Source organism: Glandiceps talaboti, chromosome 4 (assembly GCF_964340395.1).
Source record: "Glandiceps talaboti chromosome 4, keGlaTala1.1, whole genome shotgun sequence".
Classification (NCBI taxonomy): Eukaryota; Metazoa; Hemichordata; class Enteropneusta; family Spengelidae; genus Glandiceps; species Glandiceps talaboti.
The window spans coordinates 14,314,212-14,331,245 of NC_135552.1; the positions used below are offsets into that span (position 1 = coordinate 14,314,212).

Consider the following 17,034-nt stretch of genomic DNA (forward strand, 5'->3'; position numbering starts at 1 on the left):
TGTGTGTACATGTGTGTTTGTAAGGTTTTGAATATTGTTAACTATTTTGATATTCATTATTCTTCATGTGATTTTTTCTTAATTAAGTTACTATGGTTACATACATACATACATACATACATACATACATACATACATACATACATACATACATACATACATACATACATACATACATACATACATTTTTTTAAACTTGGCAGTTGGTTTCTTTATTTCTGTGATGGCAGCAAATTACAAAAGTGCATAATCTCTTCTAAAATCTAAACAAATTAAATGTAATGGTTTCAGTAATTAATACCAGTCAGGTGTAAACAATATTATCAATAAAAAACATAGAAAGGAGAAAAGAAACTTGAATATTTAACTGTAATAACTATTTTACGACTTTCGAAGTGAAATAAAAGTTAACTACTATCTTGGTTCACTTCATTTGTTGTTCTTCTATATATCAAAATCATATTTTATGATGTTATTAAAAGTGGATGTGCATTTATTTCACTTAAATGTGAACAGATAATAACCACTGCAAGCACGGAAACTATAGCACAGCAATCCTCAATACTTGAAGGTGTTACCTATATGAGAAGAGAAAAATGGAAAGAAAACAGTTAACATCAATCGTTGTACTCCTCGCTCTCAGATCAGAGAGAGAGAGAGAGAGAGAGAGAGAGAGAGAGAGAGAGAGAGAGAGAGAGAGAGAGAGAGAGAGAGAGAGAGAGAGAGAGAGAGAGAGAGAGAGAGAGAGAGAGAGAGAGAGAGAGAGAGAGAGAGAGAGAGAGAGAGAGAGAGAGAGAGAGAGAGAGAGAGAGAGAGAGAGAGAGAGAGAGAGAGAGCAAAACTTTCATTGCATTGACTTGGGCATTGACTGTGTCCACCAGCCTGACAAAACACAGTCCATATATGTACGAGGACGTCTGATAAGCGCTGCCGTAAAAAGGCTAGTAGTTTACGGCCTGATGACAAGTCACCAAAGATGATTATGCACCAACATTCGAAATTCACACAATTAAGGTAGTTGTCCATGCATTAGACTGTTACACAATATCCAAACACAGACTGGGCCTCGGCAGTCAGCGACTTCGGCCAATACACACACATCACGCACAGCAGTTTGCTATATCAATTTCAACTGTCGCATATAATGGTCGATGGTAAATAGGTCAAAGGTCAGCATCTGACTTGAAAGATTACATCCATACATAAATCAATCGGATTAAAATCGTATGTGTAAAGTAGGAATATGGCTCGATAGCTTTGTTTACAACTATCCCCTTCGTATGCTGTCGTTAGTTTTCGATTTCGATGTTTCGGAACCACAAAATCGAAAACATACGATAGCATAAGATGGAAATCGAAGTAAGCAATTGACTTGTTTTCCCACACCAGATTTTAACCGGAATATATAAATATAAATTAATATATACATAAGCCACCCGTTTGGGGGGCGAGTAATCAATATAAGTATATAATTTAAAGTAAAATGTTAAATTCTAACATATAATCCAGGATTCATCACCACTCCACTGGTAGGATATACGTCTAAGTACACAAATGATAATTACACATTAGATTCTAAATAGACACAGAAGATGGGCTTACCTTACAAAAACGCCACCACAAACAGGCTGACTAAAACTGTGAAGATGAAATGGGCTTGTTGAATGTTAGCCATACTGTCATCTAAGTCTACATCTATACCTGCAAAAGAATCAGATGAATGTTATATATTAGTGAAGAACTGTGTGATAGTGAAATGCCTCTGTGGCATAGCTAGTAGCATAGTTAGTGTTATTAGGAAATTACTTTTTTCAACTCAGCTTTCGGATAAGTATCTGCCTGCATGCATGCATGTCTGCAGGTATGTGTGTATGTATGTATGTGTGTATGTATGTATGTATGTATGTATGTATGTATGTATGTATGTATGTATGTATGTATGTATGTATGTATGTATGTATGTGTGTGTGTGTGTGTGTGTGTGTGTGTGTATGTATGTATGTATGTATGTATGTATGCATGCATGCATGCATGCATGCATGCATGCATGTATGTATGTATGTATGTATGTATGTATGTATGTATGTATGTATGTATGTATGTATGTATGTATGCATCGCAGCAGGTATGTAGGTTAGACTCTCTCACAGTCCTCGGAACTTCGTTTTACTAAAATCGACGCTAAATGAATTATTTTGTATGTACCGATACCATCTACATAACGTACTCCATGATCGTACTCGAACAACCTTGTACTGTGCGCCCTCATCGACCACATAGAGATATATGTTCGTTGACGTGTGACTGCGACGCTCCGTGTTATCGCGAATCCTCGGGGCTTCGCGATAACACGGAGCGTCGCAGTCACACGTCAACGAATGTTTATCTCTATCATGGTCGATGAGGGCGCACAGTACAAGGATATTCGAGTACGGTTAATTAGCTGGCATCGGTACATACAAAATAATTCGTTTAGCTTTAATTTTAGTAAAGCGAAGCTCCGAGGGCTGTAAGAGAGTCTAGTATGTAGGTGTAATCATTAAAATCCGTTAAAAACTTTCCTCGGAATGTTAAATGTCTTTTTCCTTGAAATCTTATTATGTTGAACAATTTGTAAGAACACACTGACTATATTCATTTTCTTCTTGCACTTTAACATTGTTGTAGTTACTCACCTACTTTCTCCAAAGTATTTTCTATAGCATCTTTAACGTCTTCTTTGGCATCAGCAGCACGACAGGCCACTTCTTGGATTATTTTGTTCATTTTACATGCTTTGACTGACATGACACATTTATTTGAGTATTCGGCAGGAGATTCATCGCTATCGGTGACACCGCATACAGGGGCATACTCTTCAGTACACATCAGAGCACATTTACAAACAGAATGTGTGCCTTCGTTTACACATTCTTGAAGTTCATTGGTACACTTTTCGTTATCCGCGCAGGGGTCTGGGTCACAGAGAGAGAGAGAGAGAGAGAGAGAGAGAGAGAGAGAGAGAGAGAGAGAGAGAGAGAGAGAGAGAGAGAGAGAGAGAGAGAGAGAGAGAGAGAGAGAGATTAGATAATTTTGTAATACTCCATACTGTTTGTATTTTAGAGTACAATTACTCACATGTTGGTATTGATTATCTCATATCATCTCATCTTATTATTATTATTTGCTGATCGGATTTGTATCCTAGAAACCCATTTCCAAGAAAGGTTTTGTTGGTTCACAAAATGCGCGTGGCTTTAGGCGTACTGACATACAAATACGAATAGCCAAGTTGTCTATGACAGACCGTAGCCCTCAAGGGGTAACCCCCCCCCCCCCATCCGTCCGTCCATCCGGGACGGTGACATGTTGGCTGAGTATCAACATTGTATGGATGTAATTCTGAGGTAATGTTTAAATTATACATTTACCTTCAGCTTCTGGCTCGGTACAGTGTGCACCTCCACAGGCATTACGACAACAACGTTGAGTACCGGGACACTTGTCGTCACTTGCACAGTCCTCACTGCAAGTTCCAATCAACTCGGGATTGATAAATGGACAATGGCCAGCCTTGGTCTCGACTACAGAAAGGCAAATGGATAAAAACAATAACACTTCGCATTTTGTTACCGTAACATACTTTTAATAATGCCATGCACATGATAACGTTCAATTTGATGGATAAGCTTTTTTTAATCAATCAATCAATCAATCAATCAATCAATCAATCAATCAATCAATCAATCAATCAATCAATCAATCAAAAAAGAATCATACAAACGTACAAACATTGCATATCTGTTTTCGATATATAAGAGAACTTTAGATGCTAGACTCTCTCACAACCCTCGGAGCTTCGCATTACTGTAGAATTAAAGCTAAACGTTGTATATATATGTACCGATACCATCCACATATAACGTACTTCATGACCGTACTCGAATATCCTTGTGCTGTGCGCCCTCATCGGCCACATAGAGATAACTATTCGTTGACGTGTGACTGAGATGCTCCGTGTTTTCGCTAAGCTGTGACTTGTTCAAATTTAGCCAGATAATGTATTAGGAATTTGAGAATAATATGGGCCGGGATTCTTGGACCCGACGCATCACGACAACCGATCTGGAGACTCTGTATCTATAACTAAATAAACATACTGTTTACTTTCAACTCAGACTGTGATAAAGCTCCCCACTTAGGATTTTTCGATTATTTACTCATAATGATAATGAGGCGCATGTCCGACTTATCTTGTCTATGCAGCCTTTCTTTGTATCGGGTCATTTGCATAATTAGTGCTTTTTTGTATTTAGGCAAGATCATAAATGACGATGACAAAGTGCACTTCCTTTAAGTTTTAATTGTGATGAATAAGTAATTATTTTTGGTAATCTAACCATACCTTATTTTTATTTTATTTATTTATTTATTAAGCTTTCACAAGAAGAGAAACCAGCAATGAAAAAAAAGAAAACGCAATACATTACAATCATACAAAATAAAATAATGTCAAATGAATGCAAGCTTCAAATTGCATATTATTTTGTACATGTATTGATAATAACAAAGCGCACGCCCAATATATTTTGGTGTGGATATCTTTTTTTTTTTAAATTTAATTGCATCATTTGCATAATCATGCAATAGCTTATTACTTTGGTATATACGTCGACCATGATCGTAACAAACTATATCAATTGGAAGAATGATCCATACGGAAGGCGTTCAATTTACACGTCATTGGTTAGAGGATGTGGTACGTGGCCCTGAAAGTGTCGTTTTTGTTTAGCTTAAAGTCGACTGTTTCTTCGTATCATTGCTCTTTGTTTCTCGGCGTAGGGCTGCTTGGTTGCCCTTTTGCGAGCCGACCTTATGAACGTTTCGATTCATTCTAGGCCGGCCTACAACATAGAGGAACTGTCGTTTGTATTTCACCTCTATTTCTCTATTTCAGTGGGGGTTTTTTCGAAGTCCATGAGGTACTTTTTTGCAAGTAATTCAGCAAGTATGTGCTTCTTTATACGCTTACCTTTTTTTCTTACACATTTTAATCATATTTCTGGGGTTGTGTTATGTGAAACAATGGAAGTGAAACTGAGTCACTGTAAATAAGTCATCGGCGTCAAGCCTTGTCGTACTATGTCCAAATATGGAATGTGACGTACATGTTCAAAAATGTCGATCCACTTCGTGATATAGCTATAAATACATTATTACATATTAGTATTTTGATTAAATTTTGTCCTTTCACGGATATTTGTGTTCTTGATGTTATTAGGGGCAGAGTCTGGGTAACCGCAACTACGTTACTGCACAGTGCCGCCGGGGCTTGCTAGGGAAACTTCAAGTCAAATTTGGCACCCATATTTGCATCGAATACTATGTAAATAAACGGTATTTATTGGTGGCTGGTACGTAGACATTTGTATTTTATAGGCTGTTTGGCGACCACACTCAAAATTGGTGTTACAGTAATAAATCATCGCTAACATTTGTGACATGGGTAGATATTTATAGGTGTGTGTGCATTGACCTGTTGCCATTCTAGACAAACGATATAAAACTCTCAAAAAAAGCAAAAAAAAGGCACGAATTATATGCATTACAGGCACTTGTATCCTGAGATATATTTCAGAATACAATAAAATATCGATAATATTAATGTTCATATTTCTCGGTGTGTGGACTCAAGTGATCCTAGAAACACAAATGTCATTTCACCCCTTTCATATATTATCTGCCAAGTATCTCAATATTATCTGAAACATATCTCGAGGGGAAACAAATGCCTGTGGGTTGAATGTATCCTGCCCAAGGTGAGTGTATAGACACAGTTAATAATCAACTATTATAATCTGGCACTTGATCAGAAAAAAACAACCTCACAAAATGCCATTTTGATACAATGTCCTCAATAAATATAATACTTACTGTAGTATTTACAATGCTCGTACAAATATGTACGTACAAATCGGCACTAACCGCCTACAGAACATTTATATGTTTAGTTTTTCTGGTGAGACGTATTAAAATTCTATATAATTTTCCTACCTTTCGAATTTTTACAATGGTGTGAGTTGCAGTACACACGACACAGTAAAATGTCTGAGTATATATTTCACATTCCCCCCAAAACACCACCCATAACTCGCCAATCATTAATAAATACACACAAATCCATTAATTCATATTGAACAGACAAAAAATTTGTATCTAAAAACTTGTCTTTGTTTAAAATACGGTGATAAAAAGCTTGATAACGAATTAAACATGAGAATATCAGAAATAAGACGGTTACCTTTTTGTGCGTAGGCAGAAAAGACCAGGCATTGTACAATACACAGAGCCAACAAGTACAGCTTCATAGTTAGATTTGTTTGTGATTCTGGATGGCAAGATTAAGACAGTATTTCGTCCTCAATGTATGACAGATGAACACTCGGTGACACTTCTTTTGTCTGCTAAAAATCTACAGGTTTCCTGTCCTTATATATACAGTGAAGTTTTTAAAACTTGGACCTAACGGCTGTAGATTATCATGACGTCATTTCCGGAGAATAATCAAGGTGTGTTAAAATATGACATCATTATAGATAAATAGATTGGTTGATAAATCATTATCCATATATAGAAGTGGTCGTTTCACACGGAATACCACAACGTAAATATGAAGTTAACAGTTAACTTTGAAGGTAACACTCGTCTTTTATCTAGTCCTGAATAAAGAGAAGTATTCAGTGATTAAGATATTTATAAACGGAATCATTTGTCGCTGTTTGCACTCCTGTTAACGATAAGCTAACCACCGGCCGAGTAAGGCTTATCAAATGAACCAGATTGCGCAAAAGCACTGTGTTTAGCAAAAACAATGGCAATTGCTCGTATACGGTGTACAGCTTCACATCAGTATCCTAGAGACTTGGCTATCTGATTCAACATACTGGCTTGACAGTATAGTCCAAACTAAAGCTATCTGACTTAACATAGGTTGACTTGACAGGAGCTGCCCAGAGACTTGACTGCCCGACATAACATACTGGCTTGACAGTATCATAACCCGGAGACTTGGCTATCTGACTTGACTCTGGCTTGACAGTCCAGCACAGCGACTTGGCTAGCTATCCAACTTGACATACTGGCTTGACAGTATATATAGCCCAGAGACTTGGCTATCAGATTTGATATACTGACTTGGCCACAGGTACTCGAATCAATCTGTATGATTAAAACAAATATGTATGGTCTATAGTCTTATTTACCATACATATTTTTTTTTAAATCATACAGATTGATTTGAGTACCTGTGGACTTGACAGTATATATAGCCCATAGACCTGGCTGTCTGGCTTGATACTGTCAAGTCAGTATAGCCAGGAAAGAGACCTGGCTATCTAACGTGACGCACTTGCTTGACTATAGCCTTAGGCGACCTGGCTATCTAACTAACTTGACATACTGGCTTGACAGTATAGCCCAGAGATTTGGCTATCTGATTTGACGTACTGGCTAAACAGTATAGCCTAGACTTTGCTGTAGTGGCTTCAATTTGACAGTATATAGCCCAGAGACTTGACTACCTTACTTGATATACTGAATTGACAGTAAAACACAGAGACATGGCTATCTAACTTTAATAGGGACTTATCACTTTCTCCGGCCTGAGGGTGTCGGTAGATTTTTCAATCGGCCGTCGAAAAGTCACTGACCCCCTCTCTGTAAAACCGAAAACAGGATGACCCTACCCCACCCTATATAGTATTTACATGACATGTATTTGATCGTGACTCGGAGTGGACTGCGTTACTATGTCTCGCAAATATTTAATAAGATAACATCATACTAAATCAGCAACTTCACAATCGTGGTATTATATTCAAAAAAGAGTTTAATAGCATCTTGACAGTAAAAGGTGGGGGGGGAGCTTGAGGTTGGCATGTGATGATGTGTACACCTCTCAATTCAAAATTCAAAAAGTCAAAATGTCAGTTTGGACAGCGGAATAGTGTAGTACTTAGCGATAGTCCTTAACCTTGGGGTCTACTGTAGGCTAGTGGAACACTCTTCTATTCTACATGTAGAGTAGTGGAACACACTTCCATTCTACATGTAGGGTAGTGGAACACTTCCATTCTACATGTAGGGTAGTGGAACACTCTTCCATTCTACATGTAGGCTAGTGGAACACTCTCCCATTCTACATGTAGGCTAATGGAACACTTCCATTCTGCATGTAGGCTAATGGAACACTTCCATTCTACATGTAGGCTAGTGAAACACACTTCCATTCTACATGTAGGCTAGTGGAACACTTCCATTCTACATGTAGGGTAGTGGAACACTTCCATTCTACATGTAGGCTATTGGAACACTTCCATTCTACATGTAGGCTAGTGAAACACTTCCATTCTACATGTAGGCTAGTGGAACACTTCCATTCTACATGTAGGCCAGTGGAACACTCTTCCATTCTACATGTAGGCTAGTGGAACACTTCTATTCTACATGTAGGCTAGTGGAACACTCTTCCATTCTACATGTAGGCTAGTGGAACACTTCCATTCTACATGTAGGCTAGTGAAACACTTCCATTCTACATGTAGGCTAGTGGAACACTTCTATTCTACATGTAGGCTAGTGGAACACTCTTCCATTCTACATGTAGGCTAGTGGAACACTTCCATTCTACATGTAGGCTAGTGGAACACTCTTCCATTCTACATGTAGGCTAGTAGAACACTTCCATTCTACATGTAGGCTAGTGGAACACTCTTCCATTCTACATGTTGGCTAGTAGAACACTTCCATTCTACTGTAGGCTAATGGAACATTCTTCCATCTTACCATAAGTCCGTAACTTCATTTCATTTATTCAAATAGGGTCTTCAGACATATCTTTACAACATGAATTTTGTCTGAGTTTGTTGTGCACATCAATTGCATTTGTGATTTTTTGTTATTTGGGAAAGTGGATTGAGATATTTTATGGAAAGTGCTGATACAGTATAATAATATTAGATTAGGGCAGATGCCATGCACCAGTTTCTCAGGCACAATTGATGATTCCTCACTTCCCAAGACAAACGAATTTCAATATTATATTCAAAGAAACAACATTTTGCAATAAAGCAATATTTGAAAACACAGTAAATCTACTGTATCATAAGAAAAACTCTGAACCAAAATATGATTTTCTATCAAATTTATCATTTTATTCATATAGTACACTCTATCACTTCAAATAGACTTACATAAATCCTGAAGAAATAGTATTGTAAATACAATGTACAATAACTTCACACATGTTCACACATAGACAGTCAATGCATGAATTGAAATCATCATTTCACTTGAAGGGGGACAGAGGTGAGGCCGATTTCTCCTAGCTGATGTTGATGTGTAGTAAGTCATGAAAAGTCACTTTCACCACCTCTACATTGCCCAACTTCTCTACAAAATATGAAATAAAATCATCAAAGTCAGCCATAAACCGACCCCTGTACACTGGGATGTGGAATTCTGGGTATGGTGCCCAATTACCTATGCTGATGTCACTTGCAGTGCCCCTATATATCAGTCTGCATTTTGTTTCTACCTAATCCATATATCGTTTCTATTTAATTGCCCTTTTAAGTAGAAAAGAGTAGATACATAGTCAGTAAGGTATGCCATGACAGGTTCCCTCACACATCAGTCAACCCCTCCCATGAGAGGAGGGCGGTGAGGGCAGAACGACACAACATACCTTACAGTCTAAATACAGACACTAACGCTTTTGAAGACTTCAAGTAATTGGGCACCATACCCAGAATTCCTACCCCAGTGTACAGAGGTGAGTTTATGGCTTAATTTGAATATTTTTATTTCTCTCATTTTTAGAGAAGTTGTGCGATGCAGAGGTGGTGAATGCGACTTTTTGTGACTTACTGACATCAACTAAAGCAGTCAGGATGAAATAAGCTTTGTCTTTGTTCCCATTTAAAGTGGCCATAATGATGGGAATTGGGTATTATTTTGAATATTTAATTGATCAAAGAACTTAAGTATGTTTTTAAAAACAATGTTTGTTAAACTCAGTAAATAATAAAAAGCTTTAAAACTGTGCAAAAAGTGTGTTATTGTACGTACAAGAACAAACATTTGACATATTTTTCAGCATTTTGTTATTTATTGAGTTACAAACATGTACTTAGTCTATGCTGTTTTACATTTGATATTCCAAGTAGAACAATATAGTACAGTTCTTTTATCAATCAAAAATCCAAACTAAATACCCAATTCTCTCATCCATATGGCCCCTTTAAAGGCACACACACACACACACACACACACACATATATACACATCTCTACACAATTTCTATACATTTCAATTGAATACAAACATTTATATAGAAGCATTCATAGAAAAATAGATGGATTACGTCAAGCACCAAATCAATTACTTTGAATTATTTTAAATTACCTTCTTTCATACATCTATCATTATATAAAGCTATAAGCTCAGTACTAAAAAGCTGGACGGTATTTTGTTTGACATTAGAAGTGTCTTGTGCCTTGATAGTCAATGTTTTGTAAATACAGTCTATTTGTCTATTAAAGTACCTGTGACAGCATAAGCCTTTGTACGCCACTATTCAATGATTTTTGAAAGATAAAATGGGACGCAAAAGAATAATTGATGGTTCAATTCAAAGACGCATTGACAACAAACGAGTAACATTGGGTTAAATATGCTGTATGCAACCTTCACTCTCGTTATCTGTAAGACTGTAAGATATAAACGATCTCGCAGCCCTCGTTGGCATTGGAGTGAAATGGGTTGGCCAATGCATGCGGGCGCCCTGTCATGGTGTACCTTACAGCCTATCATTACCTTTGAAACTATGATTGTTAAACAAAGTATTGTTTCTATTTCAAAAGCTATCTTGTCGAGAAATAAATTATGAAGAACTGTGGTTCAATTGAATATTTTTCAAGATAGCGGGCTTATTTGCATACATTATTAATGGCTCTGTTATCTGCAGTAATAACAAGTAGACATTTCAGAAATTGTTTTGACAACCAATTTAAAGACTGAATGTAGACTTGTAACAAATTATATTTGACTACAGCCTGTTATTGATTTTTCAGCCAGTTCAATAAGGCAGGCAATTCGTGATGTCCCTGCCCCATCAAATCTGATTTCAACATCAGCCCTGTGTGGGTAATGGGTATCTGTTTAAACCCCCCCCCCCCCCATATGGGGTCTACTTGGATATCTACACACTGTGCAGGCACTAATTGACATTTTGTAAAATCAGAACCTTTTGACTGAAGTGACAGATATGGTTACTGTGCAGTTGCAGCATGCCAAAAAGTACAAACCTAGCAATACCATGTAAGAAGAAACCAATGTCCAATCAAAAGATGACTTTTTAAAGTTTAACAAGCATGCATTCTAGTGGTGGATGGACCCTTAGTATAAACATTAAGGATGACCAGATGAACAGCCAGAAAATATATAAAGGAATTATCTCTCTACACATTCCTTACAGGATCTAAAAATGGTACATATTACGAAAAAAAAAAAAAAAAAACTTTTCTTTTACAAATCAATGAAGGACAAGACAGAAAGTGACTTAAAGAATCAGTCTACATAAAAATTAGATAAAAGAGCAAAAATTGTGTGTTGTGGCGACAGCAGCTGAAGCAGTTATATGGTTCTACGTTTCTATGAATGAGCAGGCAGTGAGAAGGTTCTCCTGTAAAGCGGTGGATTACGTCCTATGGGTGCCAATGACAATGTGTGATGTCTGCAAAATAAATAACATTAGTGGGAAGGGTTATTGAAAATTAGATAGCAAGCAGGTCTAAGATAGGTGAGGATTGGGTAAAAAAAATGAAGGGATGGTGGATATACATGTTACACTATGGTATGCAACATTTGATTAATTAAGAGACAATTATTCCATTGAGTTGTATTACAATTTGAAATGCAACGCTCTGTGCACATGCGTAAGTACAACGTACGTACATATGTACGTAAGTACGTACGTACATACGTACGTACGTACGTACGTACATACATACATACATACATACACATATATGCATGCATGCATGCCTGCACACAGAGATTGCCCCCCCACCCCCACACACACACATTCATATCACACATCCGTAGCACCTTCTTCAAGGAGCTATACAGAGCTACAACATCCTACATATACATGCTTCAAATATCCATGTACCACTTTTAGTAAATCACAATAAAGCTACAATAATATTGCATTGTTCTGAGTCTGATGTGTGAGACTTCATCATAGTGCACAATACATTATAAATAAGATTTCTCATTGCATCACAATATCAAACTGTCTACTACAACAACCATAATATAATATGCCTCCAATTGCAAACCTAGTCAGGAATTTTCTTCTTAAAAATCGTAGTATTTTAATTGTTGACAACCAATCTCAATACGACAACAAAAATCACAAAACCTGCAACAAAATGTCATCTAGTGACACAAAAATCTCACCAACATTGCTACATTTTATCATCTGGCTAGACAAATATCTCAGAGGCGTTGCTAAATCTTATTGTTGGCTGGACAAAAAATTTAATTTACATTTCCACATGTTATCGTCTGGCATGACATGAATCGAAGTACACTTGTTACATTTTAGTCATTTGACTGTCTAAGAAATATCAGAATGAAGGCGCCGATGTTAGGTTTACCTTCACATGTTATCCTTGTACATTTTACTGATAATGGTAGGTCACCGTCGGCTCAAAGAAAGTGCAGTAATAATGGTTAAGATGAGTGTCACACTAGACGATTAATGAAACAATGTTGGTAAGATATTTGTCGCACCAGAAAATAAAACGTAGCAATGTTATAAAGATTTTTGTCCAGCCAGGCAACATTTTGTTTCTGGTTTCATCGTAGTTTTTTTCATATGATATAGATAGATGAATTAACTGTACTGCTGTCATGACGACATACATGTCGTTTGTTCATAGTGTATCAATGTCTGATTGGATGAGTACCCCACTATAACAAAATTATTGTATATGTCTAATTTGTCAAGTGAAACCCAAATAATGAATTCTGTCCTTTCCAAAGGGTGCTGCTGTTCAAAATCTTACAGCAGTTGAGCCATAAATGCAGGAAGGGGCGGACTGAATGCAGGAAATAGTGGACTCAATCAAGGTAAAACTTGGGTCTGGACGTTGGTGTTTCATACCTTGTTGATGTGGTCATGTCATAGTAACCACTGTCAGTCAAAACGCTTTCAATGATGGACTGCATCTGTTCATATGTTATACCTACATCACAGTCACTGCTGTCAATCCCTATCAAGGAGAAAAAGAAAACACGATAGAGCCAATGATGTTGTAGCACAATTTACCCACAGATTTGGCTTTCTGGTTTGATATTGCTGTTCGATGAAATGCTAAGATTCATGCCGTAGATGTCTCACTGTGAAAATAAAAGATGAGGCAGGGGCAAAGACTTCTGTATTTACAAGGTACGGAGTCTTGAGGTCCATTTGTGATAGTTTTTTGAAAATTTGTTCACTCATCTACCCATTACTGATGTTACCTGTGTAATAGGCCCTGCTGTTTGTTATTTGCCTGTTGCTATAAATGTTGTCCCTATTGCTAGGCATATCTGTGTATGTTTTTCAATATCTGTTCACTTTTCTACCCATCACTGATGTTACCTTTGCAATAGACCCCTGTTATTTGTTATTTGACTGTTGCTAAAAATGTGGTCCTTATTGCTAAGCATATTTGTCTCAAGTTTTTGAATGTTTGTTCACTTGACTACCCACCAGTGTTGTTATTTTTAAATTAAAGTAATTTCTCTGTTGCTATGAGCATGGTCATAGCTGTTAGGCTTAATGTGCCCACTTTCTGAATGTTTGTTCACTTGTCTACCAATTAATGTTATTATCTTTGTAATCAGCTGCCATTTGTTTGTTGCTATGGGCCTGGTACATGGCTGCCCGTTATAGTTGAAGCCATGTGTCTACAGCTGGAAACCTCTAGAAACATCCAAACCAAGTTTTAGCCTCATCTGCCTGGTGGTTTTCAAATTTTAATTTTTTGACCAACATACACAATGTTAGTCCTAATTTGCATATTAATGATGTTGTTTGTCTACATTTTTTGGATGTCATGAGTTAATACATGTATGTTAGGTGAATGAACAGGTTTTAATGATAGCCCTAATGTGCTTTAAACAGTGTACAGAAATTTGATAAAAAGTGTACTAAGTTTGAACATAGCCTCACATGGTTTGTCAATCTCATTGTAAAAAACAGGGTGAAATTGGCTCAAATAGTCAACACAGCAGGCAAACTGATTGAAACAAAGCAACGGCAAGTATCTGACCTGTACATGTATAATGTTCTAGGTCCTCTTACTCTCTAATTTGAAAAAAACTTATCTCAGGTCACCGATTTAGGGTACTATGAGAACACAAGAACTTCCACAGAAACTCTTTTGTAATTTCAGTTTTAAACCGCGATTCCAAACATTGATGTTATTTTTTCAGTGAGTGATCATCCTTTTAATGTGTGTATAATGACAGTTTTTTTAATGTATTGTAATATCTGTAAATACTGCTGTTAAGCAATTTTTTTTTTTTTGTATAATTTTACATGTGCAGAATAACCAAAAGTCGAATTCCCAATTATTGTTGTAATAACATGGACAATAAAGATGTTGTAATTATTACATACCAGTTTTCTCTTCTTCCAAGTTACCATGTTTTAGTAGATTCGTTGTGTCTCCTGAACCAAAATTTAAGTCAATCAATTCCCGGGAGCCAATCATTAACTATAGAGATATAAAAAAAACATGACAACTCACAGAGATTAAACAAAGAACCAGTGCAAAGATCACATCAGGTCATATACATTGTGCATGTAAAGGTCATGTCAGATTATATTTAGTATAATATCATGCGATTTATCATCAGTATACAGAAATACAGATCAGTGATTTTTAGACACGTGAATTAATATGATATTGTACACATTCCACAACATAAAATGTTATTGTGGAACACTAGCATATCTTAACTTTTTATTCAAGTATCAAGTATCAAGTCGTTCTTTATGCCAATAACAGAACATACCTCTGTTTATCCCAGGCGAAGGGTTACAGAAATACATGAGAATGAATAAAGGTCATGTGAGCCAAAAGCACAAAACAGCTTAGAAAATATATATATAAAGACTACAATGCAAAACAAAAAGAAAATGAAATACTGTCCCAATCCTGAAACAATCTTTTCAAGAATTTTGCAGTTGTCAATACAACAGTTTTATCTATACTTGACATAATTATGTTGAACTTAGTCTCGTCATCCTTATTCATAACCTTTATTACTACATGACATATTCTGTATTGTATGATTTATAGTTGACATTCATATTCATTTGTAAGTTTAATGAATAAAACAACTTTACTCTGTTTTGTACTTTTAACAAACATTGTGAAAGTACATATCCCAAATATGTAGTTATGATTCAATGACTGAAAAAAAAATAAGGAAAACTGTAAATAAATTGCTTCGTTAGCTACGGCAGTAATTTGTACAAAAATTGGGTAAACAAACTAATCACTATTTCATGCCCAGTGCTCATGTACATCAGTCCATCACTACACATAGTTTCATTATCTGTGTTTACCCATTTTGTTTACAAAGAGGGGCATTACTATACATATACAAATATAATACAATTGTAAGTACAATGTACAACATATTGTAAGTCGAATATAATAAAGACAAAACAAATTGATAAAATTAATATAAAAGGGGCACTTACTTTTTTAAGCTCTGTTTTAAGATTAAATGAACTACTTTGTTGTGCAAATAAGGCTCTTTTAAATCTCTCTATTACCCTCCTTCTGGGATTTTGGGCCAACGTTGGGGGTAGTTGCGTCACAAATATTATCTTGTGTAGTTGATTTAACATCTGCATGATTGGATCATTGATCTGACGAACCTTCCTGGGTGATATTGTCAGAGTGGCTGCTGCTGATGCTGGATGTGAGTAAATCAGAAAAAAAATGCATAAACAGTTAATAATATATTTATTTCGTTATTTATGTTGTATCAGTTTCAAACTCAGAGAAGAAATAATTTACCCGACATATTTTGACTAAATCACTCGGCCTTCTTCAGCTGGCTGTTACTGAAATGATGTAGACTTGTCATATGACCACGGTACTTTTAATAGCCAAGTGGTAGCAGTGTCGTCAGACAGTATCTATCATTTACCTAGTACGGGTGACACTATAACAGTGTCTTTATCTTGATATACCTATGTGTTAAACAAAAGTTTCTTTACTCGATATATCTAGTATGTCTATGTGTATCCATGGGAACTTACAACATCGTTATAAATTGTAAGTGTACACTATAGAACTTACGTGGTCTATTTTTCAGCTGTGAACTTTGTCTTCTGAATGGTGTTTCAACAAAAGAACTGCTCTGTGATCTCAGCATTGATGGCCGATCCAAGGAATTGCTTGAAACAGGAGCAGCTGATGAAGGAGTGTTAGGCAAGGATACATCATTTGGTGATGGTGATCCAGAACATGGAGCTGACTTGCTTGCAAACACTATAAGTAATAATAATATACTTGCTTGGTCAGTATATCTAGGTGTGCCACCACAGTCCTCATAATCTACATGTTATGTACATACTGGAATTGTACACAATTTTGTATTTTACTATATTTGAAACCAAAACCAACTATAAAAAGCCTTTGTAGTGGTTTTTGGATAAGTGCCCAATTACAAACATTGGAGTCATTTCGATGATCTTGTTCAGTGATGGAATGGACCTATGGACAAACACTGTAATCACATAACAATCAAATCACCTTACCTGGTATATCACACACTATTAACCATATAACAATCAAATCACCTTACCTGGTATATCACACACTATTACCCATATAACAATCAAATCACCTTACCTGGTATATCACACACTATTAACCATATAACAATCAAATCACCTTACCTGGTATATCACACACTATT

The 17,034-nt window shown here is 36.4% G+C and overlaps 1 protein-coding gene and 1 long non-coding RNA gene across 2 annotated transcripts in view; both read right to left on the reverse strand.

Moving 5' to 3' along the window:
* Nucleotides 1–546: 546 nt before the first annotated feature.
* LOC144433882 (uncharacterized) lies at nucleotides 547–2,712 on the reverse strand. Its single transcript, XR_013480812.1, has 3 exons — nucleotides 2,676–2,712; nucleotides 1,603–1,701; nucleotides 547–578 (listed from the first exon to the last, which is right to left on the reverse strand). It is a non-coding gene; the product is annotated as an uncharacterized LOC144433882 (long non-coding RNA).
* Nucleotides 2,713–12,122: 9,410 nt separating this feature from the next.
* The window catches only part of LOC144433791 (serine/threonine-protein kinase Nek10-like), a 36,264-nt gene continuing 31,352 nt past the window's right edge, over nucleotides 12,123–17,034 (reverse strand). The window contains exons 31-34 of the mRNA XM_078122154.1: nucleotides 16,413–16,604; nucleotides 15,806–16,023; nucleotides 14,714–14,810; nucleotides 12,123–13,319 (exon numbers count right to left, since the gene is read on the reverse strand). Coding sequence (XP_077978280.1) covers nucleotides 13,168–13,319; nucleotides 14,714–14,810; nucleotides 15,806–16,023; nucleotides 16,413–16,604 — 659 coding nt within the window. The 3' untranslated portion in view covers nucleotides 12,123–13,167. The remainder of the gene's footprint in view (nucleotides 13,320–14,713; nucleotides 14,811–15,805; nucleotides 16,024–16,412; nucleotides 16,605–17,034) is intronic.